The 21766-nt window shown below is 42.2% G+C and overlaps 1 protein-coding gene across 19 annotated transcripts in view; it reads left to right on the forward strand.

Annotated features, from left to right (window-relative positions):
- Positions 1–21766, forward strand: part of FNBP1 (formin binding protein 1) — an 84040-nt gene that overhangs the window by 17263 nt on the left and 45011 nt on the right. For all 19 annotated transcript variants that reach the window (XM_026049296.1, XM_026049297.1, XM_026049292.1 and 16 more), the window contains exons 2-4: positions 11251–11366; positions 14308–14364; positions 16109–16256. In XM_026049296.1, coding sequence (XP_025905081.1) covers positions 11251–11366; positions 14308–14364; positions 16109–16256 — 321 coding nt within the window. The remainder of the gene's footprint in view (positions 1–11250; positions 11367–14307; positions 14365–16108; positions 16257–21766) is intronic.

Raw genomic sequence — 21766 nt, forward strand, 5'->3', positions numbered from 1 at the left:
GCAGTTGCAGCTGCATATACACTGGTGTTTAAGAATGGGATTTTTAAAAAGACACTAAAGTGCTGTCCCTTATTTCACTGATACTAGACATAGGCTGATGTACAGTACCGGAAGATGAGATGGGGAACAAAATGGTCAGACTGATGAGACAGGAACATGTGGCTTTTTCTATGAACTCTGCTAAGCACTGCCTTTAATTATTTAGAGTTCTTTCTTTCATAAAAACTAGGTGGCTTTGACAATCAGTAGATGCCCTACTGAAACTAAACTAGAGTTTCTGGAAAGTATCATGTATTCATGTATTAATGTAAAGTGGCACATTGTCTGTTGAGGCAGAGTGTGGCCTTTCTACAAAATCTCTGTCCTGGTCAACAAACCGTTGTCCTGCTTGCAGTGCTGAGGTTTCCATGTCTGCCTCATATGACCAATGAAGAAGCCCCAGCTTGAGAGTAGGGAATACTTGCTTTGGAGCAGGGAGTCGTTGTCGTCTTTGTAGTCAGCATTTCCAAAAAAGGGGGGGATACTTTGGGTCTCAAATGATCTTTGCAACTGCTGTCGCTTGCTTCAAATGTGTTGGTGGGTGTTTCAGATTTAGGCATGGTAGAGATAATTTACAATGCAATTATCTGGTCTGTATCAATGTCATGTCTATAGCATAGAAACCAGTTCTTTCCTCTTCCTGTTTCACAAAGCTCAGTGACACATGATCTCTTCATTGGTTTGTATGCGTGTTTGTTTAGTGTGTTGGAGTTTACCTTGTTCTCTTCAGATGCTTGTAATTTTCTCATGGTGAATTTTAACTAGTTGAATGAGGAACTCGGTTCAGTCATGATCCAAGTACCTCGAGGCTTGGCTGTATGAATGCTCTTCTATTGACTCCATTGCAAACGTGCAATGTGCGTGGGAGAACTTTCTTTTGTATTGTAGCATGTAATTTAATTGTTTATTTGGTAATTTGTCTCAGATTAAATTATTCGTTGTCACGGCTGAACAAATGCTTTGTGTACTTCTGGTGGGTCAGCGTTTTGTACAGTATTTCCCCTCCTATATTCCACCTACTTCAACGCATTCATTTACTCTTGCTGGGATCTTATTATTGAGAGCTGAGAGAGGCTTCTGTTGCAAAAAAGAGGCTTTATGCGGTGGTTATTCAGCTAAGGGAAATGCGATTATTTTCCTCAGACTTAACTTTGTTTTACCGTGAGTTCACATTAGAATTAATGGAAGTTGTGCCACAGTATTTGAGGACAAGCTGGATTGAAACAGGACATATTTAAGTGTTTAAGAATGAGTATATGGTCTCTTACTCTAAAAGAAAAGATCCTATTACAAATTAAGTAGAGACAAAAGCCTTGCTGTAAGAAGTACTGCAGAGCTCTGCAAATAAAGCACAAAAAAGTTGGTCCTTTTTCTCAAGAATGTGTCAGTTAATCTGATAAGAGTAAAAGAGGAATATAGTTAAAATACTAGTTCAGTGTCTTGGTTGCCATAATAGATGGACTTAAGATTTCTTTTTCCCCCTCCATGATCCTTGGCCTCTTATAGAGCATAGAAGTGGAGCTTCATACTGAGTTATGAAATGTGTTTTGAATGGGCTTTGATAAGAAATTTTGAAGAGATCAACTTTGCACTTCAAATTTGAGTTGGAATTTTGCCTATGTTTGCAGACATTCAAAATGCTGTGTGCTTGGAATTCCGTTCTTGCAGAAAGGGACGCTGTCTGTCTGCTTGTTGCACTAGATTCCTGAATCATTGAATGTCCCTGATTTTTGTTAAAGGTTTGAGGAGGAGGGGAGTTGAGGGAGGAGAGTTTGCTGAGAATTCTCCTGTTTCATGAACACACTAGGTCTTGGTTCAGAGCAGAAGCACCGAATCTGGTGTCTGGTTATAAACAATGTAGGGACAAATAGAGATATATAAGGCATAGCAGTTATCTCATTTGGTCCTCAATGAGAAGTGGCCCTTTCCAAATCTAGGACTGCGGTTGTGATATTGTGGTATTTAAGATGTAATTTTTTGTTTGTAACATCATCTACAAAGGAATACTTTATAGTAGTAATTTGACAACATTTTTATTTCCTAGCGTTGTGCAAAAGCATCCTGTAAAGACATGGTCCCTGCAGAGGAGGTTTTTGGTCCAGTCTCAGATCACTTGACCACTGAAGAAGGGGAAAAAGTGGAGTCAAAGGAGCAAGGGCTACTCTCATATTTGAAACACAAGGGAAAGAAAACTTCACAAAACAAAACCACTTTGACACATTAGCAGCTATATAGAAAAGGGAATCACGTGCATGCTGAGTTAACTGATATGTGATTAATGGAGATTATTGAAAATATTAAGCTTATATGGTTAGACTTAATTTCTTCTAAAATATAGCACATGTGCATTGTAGGTACAGAGATCACAGATTTTATTTTGCATGGCTTAATGCGGCCGCTGATTTCTACATTATTATATATTGATTTATAGAAATAGAAATAAATGTGTGTGGTCAAATATAACTCCTCTAAAGTCGGTCTAAAGTCTAAATACATTACCAAAGACAGATACATCTTGAGTGTTGTTCTCTGAATAGTTCTGTTCCACTGTTGTAACTTGGTATGATGATAAAAGGCAGAATCACTTTTTTTGGTGTCCTCTAAATATATGAGTGGTCTTGTTTATTTTTCCTATTCTGGTTATTTGTGCAATGAGCAGGAACTCTGTACAGTTCATTCTTAATAATTAGTACACAGTTGCCTCAAGGGAAACTGTGTGGGCAAGAGATCTTGTTGATCTTTGTTTTAACAGCTGGTATTATTAAGGGAGAGCTTCACGGAATGGAAAGCAGAGGATGAAAATCAGTCACCACTTAATCCAAATATATAGCCAGGCACCAAAAGATTTACTGGGAGTTGGTTTGAAAATTGCAGCTGTTCCAATTTTTTTTTTTTTTTTTTTTTTTTTCAGAATAAAAGAATGGCTGTGTATTAAAGCAGGGAAGTGGGATGCTGCTGGGCAGCCACGAAAAGTTGCAGTGTTGTCAACTGAGAAAAATCTTAGTGGAAAAAGGACGACGACAACAACATACACTTAGTATTGTTACCCTGCTGCAGTTCCTGTGGGAGGCAGTGCCAATGTGGAGCTCTGTTTCTGTTTGTGATTTATACCATCCTGGCAGCAACGATACACCCAGAATCTGCTCATTTTCAAAGCTCTAGTTTATAACACGTAGAACAGAGCAGTGAACACCTCGAGGTCAGTGCAGTTTCAGACTGCTGCTCTGGATACTGTCAGCAAAAACTGAATCTCTTTCCCTGCTGCTGTTCCCCTGGGATGAGCAGAGGAAGAGGCCAGCGTTGTTTTTCATTTTGTTTTGTTTCTTTGTTTTCTAAATGAGCTTGGTGGGTGTGGGTATCATTAATACTAATGAGAGAAATGCAGTGATCCTCTCCCGGAGGCCCAGTGGGTTTCAGCAGTTACCAACCTCTGCTTAGCTAATAACTCTGAGGAAAATTATCTGAATTTTAATATCTAGATTCCTCTTTTTGTTTATCCCAGTGTCTGTTAGGAATAAGTTTATTTAAGTCAATGGAATTGTGCTAATATTAAAAGGAGAAGCAGCATCTGTGTGTTTGTCCTTGATTAAAATAACTGAATATGTATAGGAAAAGACTAAAATGCAGAAATTAAACTAGTTGGCATTTCTGACAGTACTTCTGCCATTAGTTGAGGTTTTATTTTCATTAAGAGCTTTCTAATATCCTTCACTTGAGTTGTAGTTCACACGTTGTAGTATACCGTAAAACAAAACCCCATCCCATTCTGGGATTTCTTGTGTGAATTTTATCAGCAGAATTGAGTGCTTGGGAAGGAGCATTGGCTGTTGAGCGCTCTGCTTGTGACACATGGTTCTCATTGCAGTGAAGCCGTGCAGTGCCTCAGAGCTCAAAATAGATTAACTTATTTGAGGGAAATGAATTGCTGCTGCAGCATGGTGATCTTTGAGAAGCAACTCTTGGTTATAGCAAACAATTTTTGTGAGCCTTAACTTTTTTTTTCCTTAGAAAAACGTAATATTCCTTCTCGACAGTGTGACATTTTGCTTTGAGATGCCCATTTCCTTAGGCAAGAGATGTGTGCGGCTTTCTTTGAAGCATCTCCCACTGATACCTAGGGGTGACTTGTGTGACACCGGCACCACCTCTGTGCAACCTTTTCAGGAAATCATTGGCCTGAATGAAAAGGAAGCCCCGCCCGTAAGTCCACCTAATCCATCCCATTGAACATCCATGCGCTCCTGCCAACCAGGGTGTGTAACCAACATAATTTCGCATCAGAACCTTCCCTTATTCTAAGAAAAGAGGCTTCCTGCTAGTCTCGCATTAGTCGCCTTGTTGTCTGAAACTATCTGGTATCTTTTGACTCAGTTGCTGTTTCTTTTAGTCACCTATTGCTCATCAGCTCTGTCCTATTCCAGTGCAGGGATTGCTCCTTCCTGCTGCCCAGCATGAATCACTTCTCTGCTTGTCTTGCCTCTCCTTGCTCCCAATGAAAGCGGCTGCAGCACCAGCAACCACGTCCCACTTGGACTGCAGATTTTGCACCTTCCTTCCTGCCTGCCGTGTTCACCTTGTCTGTGCGGTTGCCACAGTGGGGCTGCGAGTTTACCACATCCTTTGCAGGATACATCAGGCCAAGAAGGCTCAGCTTGACTCCGGGATGAGGCTTTGGGCTCTCATGTGACTTGGGCCATGGTGGGGACAGCTGTGTTGGCTGCCGTGGTAGGAGCAGCCCAGGAGCCCTGCGGTGGCCGTTGCTGATGTGCAGCATCTGCCCGGTGCTGCTGCCTGCACCCGCAGTGAGTCAGGCTCCTGGCTGCCATGTGAAGGGGTACAGCTCATGCTCTGAGCTTTCAACCGAGAGCTAAAATCCCCTGTGTATGTATGGGTGTGTGAAAACGTGATGCTTGATGACACTGGTTGATGACACTGTATCTACGCACACAGGGAAGCTACCTCCTGTGCCCCGAAAGCGTCAGTTTTGCAAGACACCCAAAGAGGTTCTAAAAAGGGTCACATGCCAGTGGTTGGGCTGTGCTCCCAGTGACCTGTCAGGCAGGCAGGGATGTCCTATTGTTGACCTGAGATATGCTGTGCTGTTGTTGGAGTGTCTCTCCTTTCCTTATTTCCTTTCAGCACCTGTCTCTTGTTCTGCAGCACTGTTTCTCTTCAGGAGCTCTGCACCTTGCTCTGGCCTTTTGGGCCCTGTTGTGAGTTGGCTTCTGCGACCAGGCTGTAAACTGCTCTAGCATGAAAATAAATTCAGCATGTTGGTTAGCAGGTGATGAACTTCTGTAATTATACTGTAGGTGGGAAAGTAATTGGCTCCACTCAGCATATCTGCAACCTTCGTTTTGGTCTCCTCAAGCAGGAGACCTGCTTTTTCTGGGTTGCTTCTTGCTTGTCACAAGTGGAGTTTCCATAAGAGTATGGAGGGACCTGTGTGTGACATAGCACTTAATTGGCAGGAGGGGTCACCCTTGAGTTTGTGCAAGGTGGCTTTTTGGGTGGGGGTGGGTGTGCTCTGTCTCTGGGGCAGTTAAGCCGCTTGGTCGCTGTGCTGTACTTGGCTTGGCAAATGGCCTTGCTATTATCCTGGGGCAGTATTACTGCAAATCCAAATTAAAATTAAAATAAATATTAGAGGAGTTGGTTTGTTTTACAACTTCAGCTAAGTGAAGGACCCAAAGGTTGAAATGTACATCAAGAACTGATGAGTTCCTAGTGTTTTGGGGGATTTAAGTAGGGCAATTAGAGGTGAGTGCAGGAAGAGATATTATTAACATATAAACACAGATGCTTGTTTGGTTGTCATTAACTGAGGATTTCAATAACTTTCAGGGACAGTCTTTATGTGGGAAGTTGCCTTTCATCAGTAATAGGTGAATCAGCAAATGCTGAGGTCCTCTTGTATTTTTTTTTTTTCCTCATCTCTGCTTTCTGGAAGACTCTTTTAGTAGGAGTCTCCAGTTTGTGTTTTGTTTCATTATTAATTTGCCTGAAGACTATTATATTTGCATGTGGCTTCATTGTGGGTCTCAGGGTAGCCGTGCATCTTAATTTTGTTGTATCCTTTAGCACTGTAGTGCCATATGGGACTTTAGTGACCCTGTGAAGAATTATCAACTTGATGATTCTTCATTTTTAATCTGTATCTTTTAACCCATAGAATTTAAAAGCAAGGAAAAACTAGAATTGGAACACTGTAATGTGTTTTTGATCTTCATTTTAATTCTCTCTTCCTGTTCCCTTTTCCTGGGGAAATGAGTGAGAGATTTTCTGTTTTTCTTAAAGTCAAGGGGAAAGATATGAAATAGATGGAAACTAATGTTTAATTTCTGTATTCTAAGTTGTATATTTAGGAGGGTGGATAAACAAGCTTTGTTTTGTTTTAGCAGAGGAAAAAATGAATTCCCAGCAGTGAGTAAGTAGAATTTCCTCAAATATTCTTAAGCTGTAATGAACACAGGTCTTTCATATTGCTGGATTAAAGATGTAGAATTATGCTAAATACTGAGCCTTTTTTCTCCTGCTGTTAGCATATGAATTTGCAGCACTGTCTTCCTGCTTGCGTCTGTGCTAAGGTGCCTCTCTCCCTGCACTGCTGCCAGTGGGAGCACAGCACGAATGACAGATTAACCTGGTTACTGAGATAGTACAGCCTGTCGCCTGCCTCTCTGGAGCAGGTCTGCAAGGGTGACACAACCATTCACCTTCCGCCCTTCCCCACAATGCCCCGGAATCTAATGTTTCGTTCCCCATAGAAACCAAACTGCATTCTCATGACTTCTGGCCTGGCTCTGCGGTGAAGTTCGACTCCAAGTCACTGGTCTTTGTGTTTTGAGTGCTGCTTAGTGAACGTGACGAGCTAGCGACACGTAAGCGAGTGCCTCTCGCTGCAGGGAGCTGAAGCGATTAACTGACGGGAAGAGCAAGCCCACCGCCTTTGTGTTAGTAAATACTAATGCTGAAACCTGCTGGTGACAAATTAAAATCCCATCTATCCTAGGGTTTGTACAAACCTTAAGGTGAACTATTTCACAATAGATGAAAGCTTTCTTGAAAGAATAAGCAGCATCTTTCTGGGCTCATCTTCAAAGACCCGATGAATTACATTTTCTTTCTTTTTCTTTGTTGTGCAGTAATTGGTTCTACTTCATGCTATCCTGATTAGAAGTAGAAAGAAAGGTTTCTTTTGATGGCCAACTTCTTCCCAAAATGTTTTGCTTTATAGGGGAATGTGATTTTAGCAGAACAGTGGAGAAGTGAGAGCATTTGCCACTTTTAAGTAGTGGTTATTGAAAAAAGGGTAAAACTAGACAGACATGGCTATTTCCATTCCAAGCATTGTCAGTGCAGAAAGCTTGCAGAGAGGTTCAAAGGGAATGCATAAATGCTAAGTTGTGTGGGCCACGGTAAAAATCCGGGGAGAGAATTAATGGAAAGAGAAATAAAGCTAGAAACATGCTGCCTTTAGGGATGCAGCTTTCCAAGCCTTCCAGGTATTAGAACGTGTGGTTCCTTCTCCAGGTACTGGAAGGACTGAAGTTCTTTGTTTTGTTTTTTTTTTTCCCAAGACAAGCAGTGAACAAGTGCATGTGTGGCGTGGGGGGGTTTGTTGTTTTGCTTCCAAAGTGCTTGCACTCAAACCTTGGTTTTGCAGCGTGTCTGTTCAGATTGCTCCATGTTTGAGGAACATGGGTGGTGGGCAGAGCCCTCACAGGTGGCCTGGAGAGTTGTCTGGAGAGCAGAGGGTTGCAGCTCTGCGAGCAGTTTAGTCGGGTGCACATCTTGCTTGTCCGAAATCTACCTCTCCTTCTAATAAGCTGTTGATAAGCAGACTTGGAGGTGGGAGATGTTGAGGTTTGGCAGACCAGATGATGGTATATGCAGGAGCTGCTCTGGTAGCAGGCGCAGTTGTCCGAGCAGCTTTTAGCTGTAAACTAGTCGCTCGTGCAAAGCAGAGTAGTGAATGTCTCTAGAAAAGACTGCAGGGTTTGTGTGTTTAAGAAAGCAAGCGCAGGGCGACCTTCCCCCGTGGCTCTCGCTACCCACATGTCCCACGGGACTGGTGGGAATGAGGTCCCTGACTGCTGCGCCACCATTCTTGCCCTGTCTCCTTGCTCATCTCAAAGTATGCAAAAGCCTCGTGGAATGTTTTCTAATGCCATTCCGAACAGGAGGGCTGAGGGGGCTGTGCAGGCAAACACAGGAGACGACCTAGATGGAAACGCAAATGTGAGGCAGCGATTTCCAAAGGTACCTGAAACCCCTTCCAGCTGATGCCTGTCCCTGCGTGGCTCTCGTGGCTGCCTGCTGAGCGCGTGTCCAGCCCATGGCAAAGCTGGTGCACTTGGCTGCTGTGGTTGGATTGTTCCTGCTTTCAAAGCAAACTCCTCCTTCAGAACTAGGACAGATGCATCTTCAAGTTGCACCCTTACTTTTTTGTAAGGTAGATGCATCCCTAGCCAGCAGCCTCTTAAGGGTTTGCAGTGAGACATTGATACTTAATTGGTTTTGGTATTTTTGAAAATCTTCCTTGAGTTCTGCAGTTGGAGTCCAGGCAGCTTAACCCCAATATAAAATATCACTGTGGGATGTTGCATGCTGTTTAGTGAAATCACTATCTGAACAAAGCTGTTCGATGACAAAAAATGGCAGAAACTCCTATATTTAGCCAAAACTACAGAAAGGAGCTGGATTTCAGCTCCCTTTTGTGACAGTGGAGGTCAGTGCTCACATTTGATCTAGTTAAGGCCCTTCTGGTTATAGCTCAAAGCAGGACATGTGCCTTATGTTCACTTTTATAAATAGAAAAGTAGCGTCTTCTCATGGTCAGTCTGTCACACAGCCGCACTGCTGCGTATTCACCTCTGCACTGCACAGCATGGAGTTGTCCTTCTCCAAGCTTGACTTTGTCAGACTGCTGAAACAGCCCAGCAGATTCATCTATGGGATAACAGCAAACCGAGCCAGCCGCCTGGGGCCATTTCCAGTTTTTGTCATGTTGTGATCTAAGTGGTGCTCTGAAAATAGAGGAGGTGGTGAAAGGAGTTTGTGCTTGTAGAGATTTTTGGAGGTATAGTACAAGTAGACAGAGTAATTGGCTGCCTAGTGAGGTATTTTTTTATATGCATATATTTTATGTTAATGTAGATTGTGTAAGGGAACATTTTGGACTAGTATGAGCTGCCTTTATCAGAACCCTTTAAGACCATCTGTGTTCCACTTTCTTGACACCAGCACAGTCTGAGAGATTTAGAGGCTGTGGAATTGAAACAGAGAGCAAAAAGTGACCCTGCACTGGAGTTGTACTCTAGACAGCACAGCGTGTTTCTTCCCGGTCTGAATCCTCCAGGACAAGCAGATATCTGTGGTGGTACCATGACAGCTTTGTGTTCTCACCAGCTGTGGAGATCTATGAAATGAGGGTTTGCATGTACGCAAATATGTCCTAGCTTACTACATGTATTCTGCAGGAAGGGAAGACATACATCCTCTTTTTGTCTGAAAGATGCTACTTTGGTTTAAGGACAACTTACTTTGCTGGGATTATCAGGATTTTGCTTGGTATATGTTGAATCTTTTCCAGTTGACTGTAGTGGTTTTGTCTTGGTCCCTGGCACACGAGTCTTAAAAAGTTCGTGACTGTTTCTCTAACTTTACGCTATTGCGCTTTTGCTGTACCCCCTAGCGCCTCTTTAGTTGGTTAAAGCTAACTTAATTTAAACTGAAGTCTGGTCTGCCTGAATGCGTTTAAAAACTTAGCTTATGCAAAACCAGCGCAAACAACAAGCAAACCCAGTGTGTCCTGCGTTCTGCCAGCTGCTTTAACTAGCTTTGCGGTAGAATTTTGCAGGTTTTCCTTCGATGAGGTTGATTCTTTCCCATCAAAACAGAGCTAGAGTGGTTTCATTAGCACGTAGCAGCTTCTGAATACATGGTTGTTCTGCCATATGCTGGTAGCAGCTCTCCCGATAGCAATCGAACTGACATTTGGAGACAGATTTGTTGCAGCAAAGTGGTGTTTGCTTAAAAAAACAAATTTGTGTCCTGGGCTCCATAGTAGTCTTCTCTGTATTTCTGTTCTGTGAACTGGAGGAAGTGGGTTTATATTGGTGTGATGATGGCTTGATAGCTCTGCAGGCTGAAAGTCACAGCACCAAAGGAAAGGAGCATCGTGTCAGCCGGAAGCCTTAGTTGCAGCAGCTAAACATCTGCCTGAATCTGTCACCGTCTATGGATTTTGGAGGACATTACAGATCCAACCTTTGCATTGCAGCTGTACAAAGCTATATTTAACTTTCCACATGGAAACGAAGTGACCTAATGCAGGGTGATATTAAAGATCTAACTTACATTATGCTTATGTCAAGATAAATGTTCAGAATATCCCACTCTGCCACATTTCAGATATTAAATTAGCTCTGGAGATGCTAATAAGTAGATGGTTTGGGTAGTTAGTTTGAATTTTAGGGTTGCTTCATTTCTCTTGGCACTCGGAAATCCCAAACGGACTTGTGTTCCTGAGGGGAGAGGTTTTAGCGAGGACATGTGTGACTGCTTTTGAGGGCAGCAATATTTTGAAGAACAAAGTAGTGTGCATATATAAATGGAGATGGAGGAGAAGACTTGCTGTAAACATGGCTAGCATCATTTCTGTGATATCATTTGTTAGCATATTCTCTGGTTTGGAAACAAACAACAGGCTGTAGGGTAAGTGAAGTCTGTTGTGTGGAAAGATGCTCAGCTGTGCTGAATGATATTTAAAGCATAATGTTGACAAGGTTCAAGTATAAAGCTATACTTTTTTCAGCTTAAAATCATAATTATTAGGTAGAATTAGACCTCAAATTCATGAGATCTATAGTATCTCTTTAGAATAAAATAAAACCTTGGTGAGTTTCTATTTCTTATCAGCTTAAGTATGTCTTAATATTAAAAGTATTACACTCAGTGGAAGTGCCAGGATTTCTGAAATAAAATGCGTTCAGAAATGAGGAATAAAAGACATTGCTGAGCTGGTTTCTTACTAAAAGACAGACCTCGGATAATTTAAAAAAAACTGTGCTTCAAAAATGCCTAACTGTAATAATGGAAAATATTAGTAGTGCATTCTTTATGGTGATGTGCAGTTTGGAAGTGTCTAGTCTCACTGAACTTAGAGATAACTTAAAACTTTCTTCTTTCTTCTTTGATTCATTCCAGGACCAGTTTGACAACTTAGAAAAACACACGCAGTGGGGTATTGATGTTCTGGAAAAATACATCAAGTTTGTAAAAGAAAGAACAGAGATTGAACTCAGCTATGCAAAACAGCTTAGGTAAGTTGAAATACAAATCCAGGGTTCTGGATTGTATTTGTTTACGCCCTAAATTTATTCAAGGTTTGTTGTTTGGGCAACTGAAACTAGACCAAGTTGCTGCAGAAAAGCTAAGGTGCTTGCTTAAATTTTGCAGGTTCCAAATGGTAACATAATTTCATAATGAATTTTGCTGGAAATTTTGAAGTCATTTAAAAAAAAAAAAAAAGTTGAAGGGGCAAAGACACAACAATTGAAACACAATTGACACATTTGAAACAATTCAATTCATCTGTAAATTCTCCATTTCTTTGGCAATTCATTTCTTTTATAAAGATTCCTTTTACCTACAGAATAGCTTTAAATTGTAAATTATTTCTACTAATCTCTAATACTGTTCCTTTATCAACCCTGCTACAAATCCTATGTAAACAAAACTAAAGTGATTGAGTAGCATATTAGGGTTTATTCATAGTGTGCTCATCGTTAATGGCCAAGGCTTTGGGTCGGTCTTCCACTGTAAGGGTGTTTTTTTTTTGTTTGTTTGTTTTTTTGTTCCCCCCCCCCCCATGAAATTGGGGCTGCACAGAGGAGCCGAGGGGGTTAGGAATTCAGCAGAATGGCTAACAGCAAGTTAGCGATCAAGTTGAGCATTTGTATTCGTAAGAAAGGCTCTTGTTGTATGGATGCTGGAGAAACTGCAGGTCAAAAAGTCAGTCTCTGCCCTTGGACACTTAATTAGTCAGATTGCAGCATATGGTTTGATTTGACTGCTGTGGAATCTTGCTACTGTTCTTGAGATATGCACAGAATCTCTGCTCTATTCAGTAGACACATGATAAGCAGCTAAATTACTGGAAATTCCTGGTAGGTATTTTCTACTTTGCTGGTTGGACCATCAAGCTGGAGATAAGAGTACAAATAATGTGATCCAGACCCAGAAAAAGGACGAGTCGAGGTCAGATCCAGTGTAGATGGGCAAGAGGGGAGAGGAGCTAAAACCATTCCCAGAATGGATAGCCCCTGGCCTGCATTCCTAAATAGGGTGGAAGAAACTGGGCCCAAACAAGGGTTAGGCAGAGCCTGCAGTACAGAGGGGCCCTGGGTCATAAGGGCCTGCAGGTACTAAGGCAGAAGTGATGGAGGAGGCAATGGGGGTGATACCTGGGGAGAGGAGTGCAGGGCTGGAGCTTCCTTGTCCCTCCTGTACCTTTTTCTGTTTGATGGTGATGCACTCCTCCCTTCTTCCCAGTATTTATAGTAGAGACTGAGATTTGAGATTATGGTTGGCCTCAATGTACCCAGACAGCTTCCATGATGGAGGGATAAAATAGACTGTCTAATGCTTGTGTTGCTTTTGAAATGCACAATGTCCCATTATTTACGGAGGGTAGGTGTGTAGCTAAGCCCCTGCTTTTATGGTGCTGGGCTTTCTGGGGGGAATGCCCCAAGGATTCCCCGGGGGGTTTTGCCGTAGACAAGCAGGAAACAGAAGATGAGTCGAGTAGGAGCAAATCACTCACATCCTAGGCAATGAGAAGAGATTGAATTACAGAGGTGGAGTGAACTGAAATTGCTGCATTGGGAAACTCCAACAGATTATCTGCGTGATATTTTTTTTTTCCTTTTGTCTGCCTAATGAAGAAAGGTATCTGAGAAACACTGAATTTTTCGAGATGCTGGATTTTAAGTGTGAAGAGTTTGAGGAAATTAAAAACAAAAGTATTTAAGCAAAGTGGGAGAAAGTCTCAGACACAGGAAGGCTGAGACTCTGAACTGCTGAATTCTGGTCCTTACTCTGTACCAGACTTCCAAAACCAACTTGGTCAATTTGTTTATTCTCATTTTATTTTAACTCTTCATGTAGGATTGCGTTTCTGCCTTCAACTGGGGGTATGATTTAAAAATTAATACACTCAGCCCTTGGGAGCCCTGTGACACAAAGATATTTGGAGTCATGTGAGAAGTTAGAGATGTAAAAGGGGAAAAAAATGAAGGTCTGTCAAATATTAAGATAAAACAGTCTTGGGTGTTCTTTAAAAAAAAAAAAAAAAGAAAGAAAAGAAAAAGCATGTGCTTTTAATATTATCCTGCCCAGCCTGTGGCAAAACTTTTCTATTTGTATCACATCTATTTAGTGTGGAGGGACTGCACCATATCACTGCGTGTCATAACATGCAGACATACTATAAAAAGGGAGAAGCTAACACAAGATAGTCTGATGGGAGAATTTAAATCAAAGTTTTATTTTTAGTGTAAGAAAGTGCTGAACTCCTTCAGTTTCTTGTGTGGAATTTGTGGGGTTTGTTTGGTGTCTGGGCTCCCTGGAGAGGAGAGAGACATGAAAGAAGTGGAAATGAGGGAGCAGAGAAAACAATCTGGAAAGACAGAAAATGCTGCAGACCAAAAAAATAAAAACATGAATCGGAATCAGGTGTAGCAGCCAGCACTGAATCTTAGCAAAACTGCTCTTTTATTCTTTTGTTCCTTCTGCCTGGAAATACAGAATACAGCCGGACTTCATGAGTGTCATCTGCTGCAGCGAGTCCTGGGAACCTTGCTCCTTGAGCATGGAGTAGCACCTGCTGCCGGGTGACAATGTGTAGCTTGTCCCTGTGCCCAAGATGAGTAGTGATAAGGACTGGAAAAGGTCTTTGCCTTCGATGGGGCACAGGGGGGTCTTGTGCATGAGGAGGACTGGAAATCAGGTTTATTGGTTTTATTATTGTTACTATTTACGTATAATTTAAATATAATAACAGAGCTCAATGGGGCCTGGTGCTCTGGGTGCTACTACAATGTAAATCAAATGTCAATCGTATTTCTGACAAGTTACCTAGTCACTGCAAATAAAACTGAAGTCCCACGGTATTTGGCAGTATCTGTATGCAGAGATTGTCCAGTCATACTACAGGAGTTTTCATTTTAATTTATATGTATGTATGTGTATTTTTAATTTTAGGAACCTCTCAAAGAAATACCAGCCCAAAAAGAACTCCAAAGAAGAGGAAGAATACAGGTATGTTCATGGAGCTAGGTGAGAGTGCACTGATGTTTGGGAGGGGAAAAAGGTTTAGATCACTGACTGGGATTGGAGGACTGTAAACTAAAGGCTCTGTAAATGATAATTATATAGGACATAATGATAATGTAGATGATAATTAGTAAGGACATAAATCATACCAGCAGAAGTGGGCTCATAAGGTAGAGATTATGGAATGGATTTTCAAAGAAGTTTGGTTGTTAACTACTCTGTTTTCTCAGGATATCAGAATTGTAGATGCGTTGGGATTGTTTTCTGGGCACCTTAAATTTCCAGCCAGACTAGGTCATCCTGATTCTTTGACATGAATGACCAGACTGTAATCAGCTTCAGCAGGAATAAAGCACTTGTTAATCTAGCCTAAAACTTGAGCAGTCTGTATAAGCATTAAATTACTCGAATGGCCTGCCAGCACAGGCTAGCAACTTGATAAAGGGATAATGTTCTGACCCCTTAGGAGAAGTTGCTGATTCCTGAAGAATGAAGTGACAGGACGTACTTGTATCTCCTGAATCCTGGAACAGGGTGCCACGTGACTTGCTGCTGTTTGAGGATATTGTGTTGCCCCAACTACCTGCTGTTCGCTTGAGCCTTCAGAGCACATCTCCCTGGCGGAGGGTGGCTGCTGTGGTGCTTACAGACAGTGACAGTGGTGTCAGAGCACAACTGCTTCCCTGACACCTGGGAAATGCATACGGAGGATGACAGATCACGTGTCACACAACCTGCTTACCCTTGATGAGAGCACCCATAGTCCTTAGGACAGCCTTGAGAGGAGAAGCCTTCCAAAGGACAGCCCCATAGCCAGGGCTGTAGCCTTTTGCTTGGAGCACTCTGACTACTTTAAAGTTACTCAACTGTTGTTGAGCAAAAAACTCAAGAGACTTTGATAGGGCATTAGCTTGGCTGAAGGCACTGTAGAAAGTTGCAGGACTCTGGAGCCTGCCGTGGGAAGCTGCTCTGACTTCAGAGCCTGGCAGGACACTTGAGCCCTTTACCCTAAAATGTGAAACGTGGGTTTGGATTGGGTCTGTATGATTGTATTAATTTAGATTTTTTGGACCAGACCTCCCAGCTGTTGTGTACAGCTAGTGTAGTGATTCATATTAACAAAGATAACTTAGCTTTTTTTTTTTTCCTCTTTTAAGTTATCAAGATTGTTTGGAATCAGCTATTTATGTCATTGTTTTCTGAGACATTGCCACTTACGTAAGGAAGCTTATATATTATTGGGATATAGGTCCAAATAAAGACTGTTGTGAGAATATTTTACCAGCACATATACCTATTTTGCCTGGTATTTTTACCTAGCATTAGGAAGAAATCTCCCTTTGAGTAGCTGTGCTATAAATGGGTATTTTGAGTTTACTGCATTTTTTAACACATCTGCTACTGCTGAAAAAGAGATGTTAAATGAAATGGTCCATGTGATGTAGCATAGCAGGTCCTGAGCATTCTTTGCCCTTTTAAATATACTGTTCACCTCCTATTTTCCACAGTGCCTCTAAATAACAGCTGGTGTTTTGGCATGTGACCTTTGGGTACCTTGGAACACTGTCTACATTGAGATTGCCTAAAAATGATGCATTTTCAAGCTTCCAGTTCAATCTGTTCTTCAATGCATATTTTTTGCAGCTGGAGATTTCTTTTGACACAGCATAACTTGACTGTGAATGTGACTGCAAAATGTGCCAGCAAAATGTGTTTTTGTCCTCTGCAGGTACACATCAACTCGAGCCTTCCTAGCCACTTTAAATGAAATGAATGACTATGCTGGGCAGCATGAAGTCATTTCAGAGAACATGACCTCTCTTATCACTGGAGAGCTATCACGCTATGTGCAGGAGCTGAAACAAGAGAGGAAATCGGTAATTGTTTTTTATTATTAATAATTCCTAAGACAGATAAAGTGTCAGTGAAGTTCAATGTTATACAGATTTAGTATGTAGTAATAAACATGAGCTTTGCTAATGAACCAAGCACTGCGAAAATGGGTTACGCATTCTGGCCAAGTCACCCAGCCATTTGAGTCGCACGTTCTAAAATCCAACAGCGATGCTGTTGGAGAACGTCTGCTAAGTAAGGTCAGAGACCTGGCTGTGCTGGGTCCGTTAGCCAAAAGCTTGTTTAGGGAAGAGTCCAGTATTGCTGTGCAGAGCATGCATTGCGCAGAAAAGCTCTAGTTCTGAAACTCGCTGAAAGTATCCTTTTTTAGAAAGCTGAATCACGTTTTCCTGTTTTTATGACAAATGTGGCCAACAAACTGTTTAAAATTTATTCCTGTTAAGAAATATGGGGTCCTTATGGCTTGGTGGTGGTGGGGTGTCTATTTTTCAACCGGCTATTTTCCAAGACTGCTGGAGTGTTACAGTTTTGTGCTCACATTCTGTATTAGATAGCCATTTATCAACCCATTTGCCAGCTATAATATGTGTTCAGAGCTGGTTAATTTACATGTTATCAGCTCTAAAAGACGTATAGCTGAAATACAGCTCTTGCCTACTTGGAAATCTGCTTTATGCCCACTCACCCCATGGGAAAAAAGTTCAAGTATTACTGGCACAGATAGATAGAACTGTGCAATGTCAAAAAATGTTTACTTGCGATTATAAGAATATAAACCACTGTCAGTTAATGCCACTAAAACAATTGTCTAACAATTTGTTAGAGATTTAAAGTAAGATGAAGAGGCACTTGGTATCTTTCAAGAAAGGAGTGTGAGCAGTAGCTGTATTGGAGGTGGTTGTTTTTCATGAACTTGAGTAGTAAATATGGCTCATGTAATTATCTAGTGGATAAATGACAGCAAATTAACATCAGATGAGTAAGACCCAATATAAAACTAACTTCAAATAACGTATGGACTGATGGGTAGTAGCCAGCAACAAGGGAACAGAAGGTGGGGGGGGGAACATAGTAAATCTACCTGCTTTTCCTTGTGACTTAGCCTCGAACAGAAGACAGATGTCAGTCAGTGGTTGGTTTTGTGGTTGTAACATGAATATAAACTGCATATACTATGAATCTTTGGCTGATTCCCTCAGCCTTCCTCATCTGTGAGCAAGTGGGCTTGATGAGAAAAGTACTTTTGTCTTCAGGCATTTTTCTTACAAAGTCTCTCTCTCACTTTACACTATAAAACACGAAGAATACATCAGCCATGCTGGGATCTGCAGGAGGGTTGCTCTGTAAATATCACAGAGGTTTGATGGCCTGGGAAAACCCTGATGTTACAAATTGATGAATTGGGATTTCCAGAAATTTTGCGGTTAAGAGTGCTCCTGCTCACTGCTTGGTGTAAATGGTCATTATACCAGCAGCTGTTATGAGCTCCAAGAAAAAAAGATCATACCTGGGACTAGGGCTGCGGGTAGGAATGGGGAGAGCCATGCTGTTGTCCACAGACTCTTCTGTCATCTGGATCAAGTCATTCAGGTGACTTAATACCTTTAAAATGGTGTGAACTATTCCCGTGGGAGATAGGAGTGACCATGCAGAGGTGTCATAAATGTGCAAAGGTACTTGGCTGTGAGGCAGAAAAAGGTCAGGCAAATTTTCATCTTTAGAAGTTTGGGATACTACAGGAAAGATGTACTTAGTCCAGGTCATGGAAGAGGAGTTTAATGATCTTTAAATATGTGGACTTTGCGTGTCTGCATTACTGCATTCCCATGCTCATTGAGCTCTATTGATTGAAGTGGAATTGCAGCAGCAGTTGATAGGAGTCATGGATCATGCTACTTTGCTTCCCCCTTTGGCAAGCATAAGCCATAAACCTGCAAAGAGGCAACACGGAACCTACTAGTTGTTTAGTTCCCTGCTGGATAAAATTCATCTTGAATCCACTTTTCAGCTATGTTTGGCTTGTTTGATTACTGTAAAATGTGTGACTCTGTAATGCCTTCTGTATAAGATAGCTGCTAATGGTGATAATATGGGAGGAAGCAGCTAATCAAAATCTCCTGGGACGACCTGGAGGTTGGATGCGTGGGCCAGTTGGCAGATTCACAGTGTTTTGGCACTGCTAATGCAAAGTCAGATTTTTTTTTTTTTTTTTTTTTTTTTTTCCCTCTGACAAGATTTGGCACTTGGGAGAGTTCTGGGTTTCCCTTATGATATGGCACGTCACACGCTTTGTTGCGTGATGTTTTGATCGTCAGAAGGCTGTAAGAAAGAAAAAAAAACAGTCAAAGACTATGTTCTTGTGACACTTCAGTAGCAAAGGTCATTGAGCACTCCTAATTTTCCCCCTTTATGCATCCTTCCTCCAGAGGATAATGCAGCTGAGTATTTATCCTATTGCAGATGTTTGCCCTTGCAATCGTGCATACACCCTGCTTGTTTTCCACGTGCAGTGCGAGCAGGGAGGAGGGAGAGCTCCTCACACTGTTTCACTTCTTCCCAGATGTCCAGTGAAGTGAAACTCATCGTGGGGCAGGTTCCTCCCTTTCACTTCTTCTTGCACTCTCCTGATCTTAGTGTGTTCGTGCCCTCATGCGAGTACTTCTCGTCTCCAGCGAGGATCCTGATGCCTGCCGCAGGGTCCTCCTTTAGGTATCGTGCTGTATATGAAGGTCATGCCCCATCTGCCTTCCTCTTGAGGCCAGATGTGCGTGACTGAATTTCACCTCACCGTGGCAAGGCCTCCATCACCAAACAACACAAGTGATCTTGTCATGGAAGACTCCTCTGGATTGGAGAAAAAGGAAGAGTTTATTATAAAAGTTACCCTTTTGAGTGGGAACCTGATAGGAAGCTGAAAGGAGCCTAATTCGGATTTTGATGCATGAGAGTACTTGTACATTAGCGCTTTATGAAAACATCTAAAAGGTGGATAATTCTAAAGAGTTATCAAGTATTTCTTTGTCTGTTGAGGCATCAGTTGTACATCTCTTAGCTTTCTTACCACTGCAACGCTTGTATGGAACCATTCCAGACACACTCTTTAAGGAGGGTGGAGATGTTTGGATTGGTGGCATCTCTTGGTTTTGAACCAGTGGAAAAGAAATTTGTGGGCAAGATCTGGAAGTCAGTGTTTACTAGGAAATGGAAGAGCCAAGGGCCAGTGCCATGATCCTTTATTCCTGTTCTTGCAGAAGGATTTAAAACCGAAAACATCATCTCTTCTTCCTACCCTAGTTTTTAGCATTAGCATCAGATCACCCTTTGTGAAGCCCCTGGGTTTGATCTCCTACAGTGCTTAAGCACAGCTGAGCATGCAGCCTTTAAGGCCCTGAGTAGTCCCATAGAAAGAATTTGCGGATGGGGGACCCTCTTTCCAAATAAACTGGCCTCCCTGTATTTGAGCTCAGAGCCTCGCTGGCAGCACTCCGGGCCTGCTGCCTTGAAGGCAGCTGGTTCAGCCGCCTGGAGAAGCACTTGAGGAGCAGCTGGTGGCTGCCAGCAGCCCTGCGGCCCCGCTCCCCCGTACTGCGGAAACACAGCGCTGCCCTGCACGCAGCAAGAGCAGCAAAGGGGAGTCGCTCCGTTCTTCGGGAGAAATCACTCAGTTCCAAGTTAAGAATTGCAGGAAAATGTCTTTATAAGGACTTAAGCTGTCATGTAGCATGAAACAGCAAGCTGTTATAAATATTACAACTGCAAAGTATCTCTCAGCTTTGTGCTTGTTTTATGATTGCTGTTGGCCTGTCTCACAGGAGGCCTGAGCAGCTAGTTCTGTTTGTGCTGTGCAGCTGATCCAATCTTTGTCTGAAGCCCGAGAAACTTTGGTCCTAGTGGTCTCTAATTGTGATTCCTTTGGAAAATGTCCCTGCAGGAAGAGACATTTCCGGTGCAGTTAGCCTCAATTTTGATTAGATATTCATATATTCATATAATCTGTGTCAAGGGACACCTAGCTGATGGCTGCCTATTACAAAGAGTAATACTGGCTTTAAGATGGCCCAGGAGAAAGGGGTTATACCACTATATGGAAATATAGTCATGTATTTCATGTCACTGTTCATAGGAATGCGTCTTGCCAATGTTACTGTTATAAGTGACAGAGATAAGACCTTGAGAGCATGTTGCTGTTCTTGGAAACAAAGATACCTTCTGTAGAAGCAGTTTCCTGTCTTTTCAGGTCAGAAGAAAAACATTTTAACGTGGCTTTTTTGCAAGCTGAAGCTAGGAAAACTGGAGAAAAGTGGTAGCATTCTCTAATTTCAGTCTCTGCATATGCTTTAATCGCTGGTTATTATCTTGTGAATCACTTGTAACAAAAATAGTCTAGACTGAAGGAGAAATTGTTACATTAATAGTCCTCCATTAATAGTACTTGACTGGCTATTGATCCAAACTGAGCGAGCCAGTTGTAAGTCAGAGACAAGGGTTCACGTGGTCGGTTTCTGAGATTGAACATCCCTCTTAGCTTGCTGGTATTCTGTGCAACTTGGGCAACCCTTTCACTTAAAATACAATCATTCCTCAGCAAAATCATCAGCTGTAGTGTCCTTTGTAAGGTGCTTTTAGCTGCATCTTGCTTCTCTACTTGTATGCTTAAAGGTCAGAAAGAAGCTAACAGACATCTTCCAAGCTCTTGTGAAGCCTGTGGGCAGGTAACCCCTTTTGATACCAAGGGACAGTAGCAAAAATAACCCTCAGCCTCTTGTGACAACGTTGGCAGCGACAGGCGCTGGATTGTAGGTGCCTCTCCACATTTTGATTGCCACGGGTGAAATCCGAGCCTGGCAGAAGTCAATGAGGGTTTTGTCTTTGACGCTGTGGCCGGGGTTTCTCCGCAGCTGTTACGAGCTCCGTCAGCAGAGCAATGAAAAGAGCACACGGACTCCTGTGATTTGATTGAAAACTAAAGAAGGAACTAAGCCTACAATGGGCTTTTACTTGGGTTCCCAGTTCTTTCAAAAACTCTTCTTCCTTTACTTCAAATCATTAAACTAGCTGGATATCCCCTGAGCTAAGAGGCTTTTAAAAAATATTCTTTGTTTTCTAAAAAGTTGATGTAATCTGCACTTTTTCTATATGAGCCACTTAATGCTGTGCTGAACATGTCTCAAGTCTTTCCAGCTCTTGTGAGATTGCCCGGAATCTCAATTCTGGGGCCTTACCCTGGGAACACAGTCCTGAATAGAGACATCCAGGGAAAAGGCAGCCAAATATGGATGGCCGAGAGCCCCCTGCGAGTTCCTAGTAGCATTGTGCTCCAATACACAGAAAAGGAGGACAGCAGTGGTCACGCGGCCGAAACAGTCTGGCTTGGGCTAATGCTGTGTTTGAAGCTATTTCATGGGTCTAAGGCTTGGGTAAAGTGTTTCGCATAGAAATCTTCAAGTTGTTAGGGTGACTGATGGTGTCTTTAGTTGCCCTAGGTATAGATTAAGGGGAATTAGAGGAAATGGAGCAATGACCATTCTTAAAT

Source organism: Nothoprocta perdicaria, unplaced genomic scaffold, assembly GCF_003342845.1.
Source record: "Nothoprocta perdicaria isolate Ctin4 unplaced genomic scaffold, notPer1 scaffold_6, whole genome shotgun sequence".
Lineage (NCBI taxonomy): Eukaryota > Metazoa > Chordata > Aves > Tinamiformes > Tinamidae > Nothoprocta > Nothoprocta perdicaria.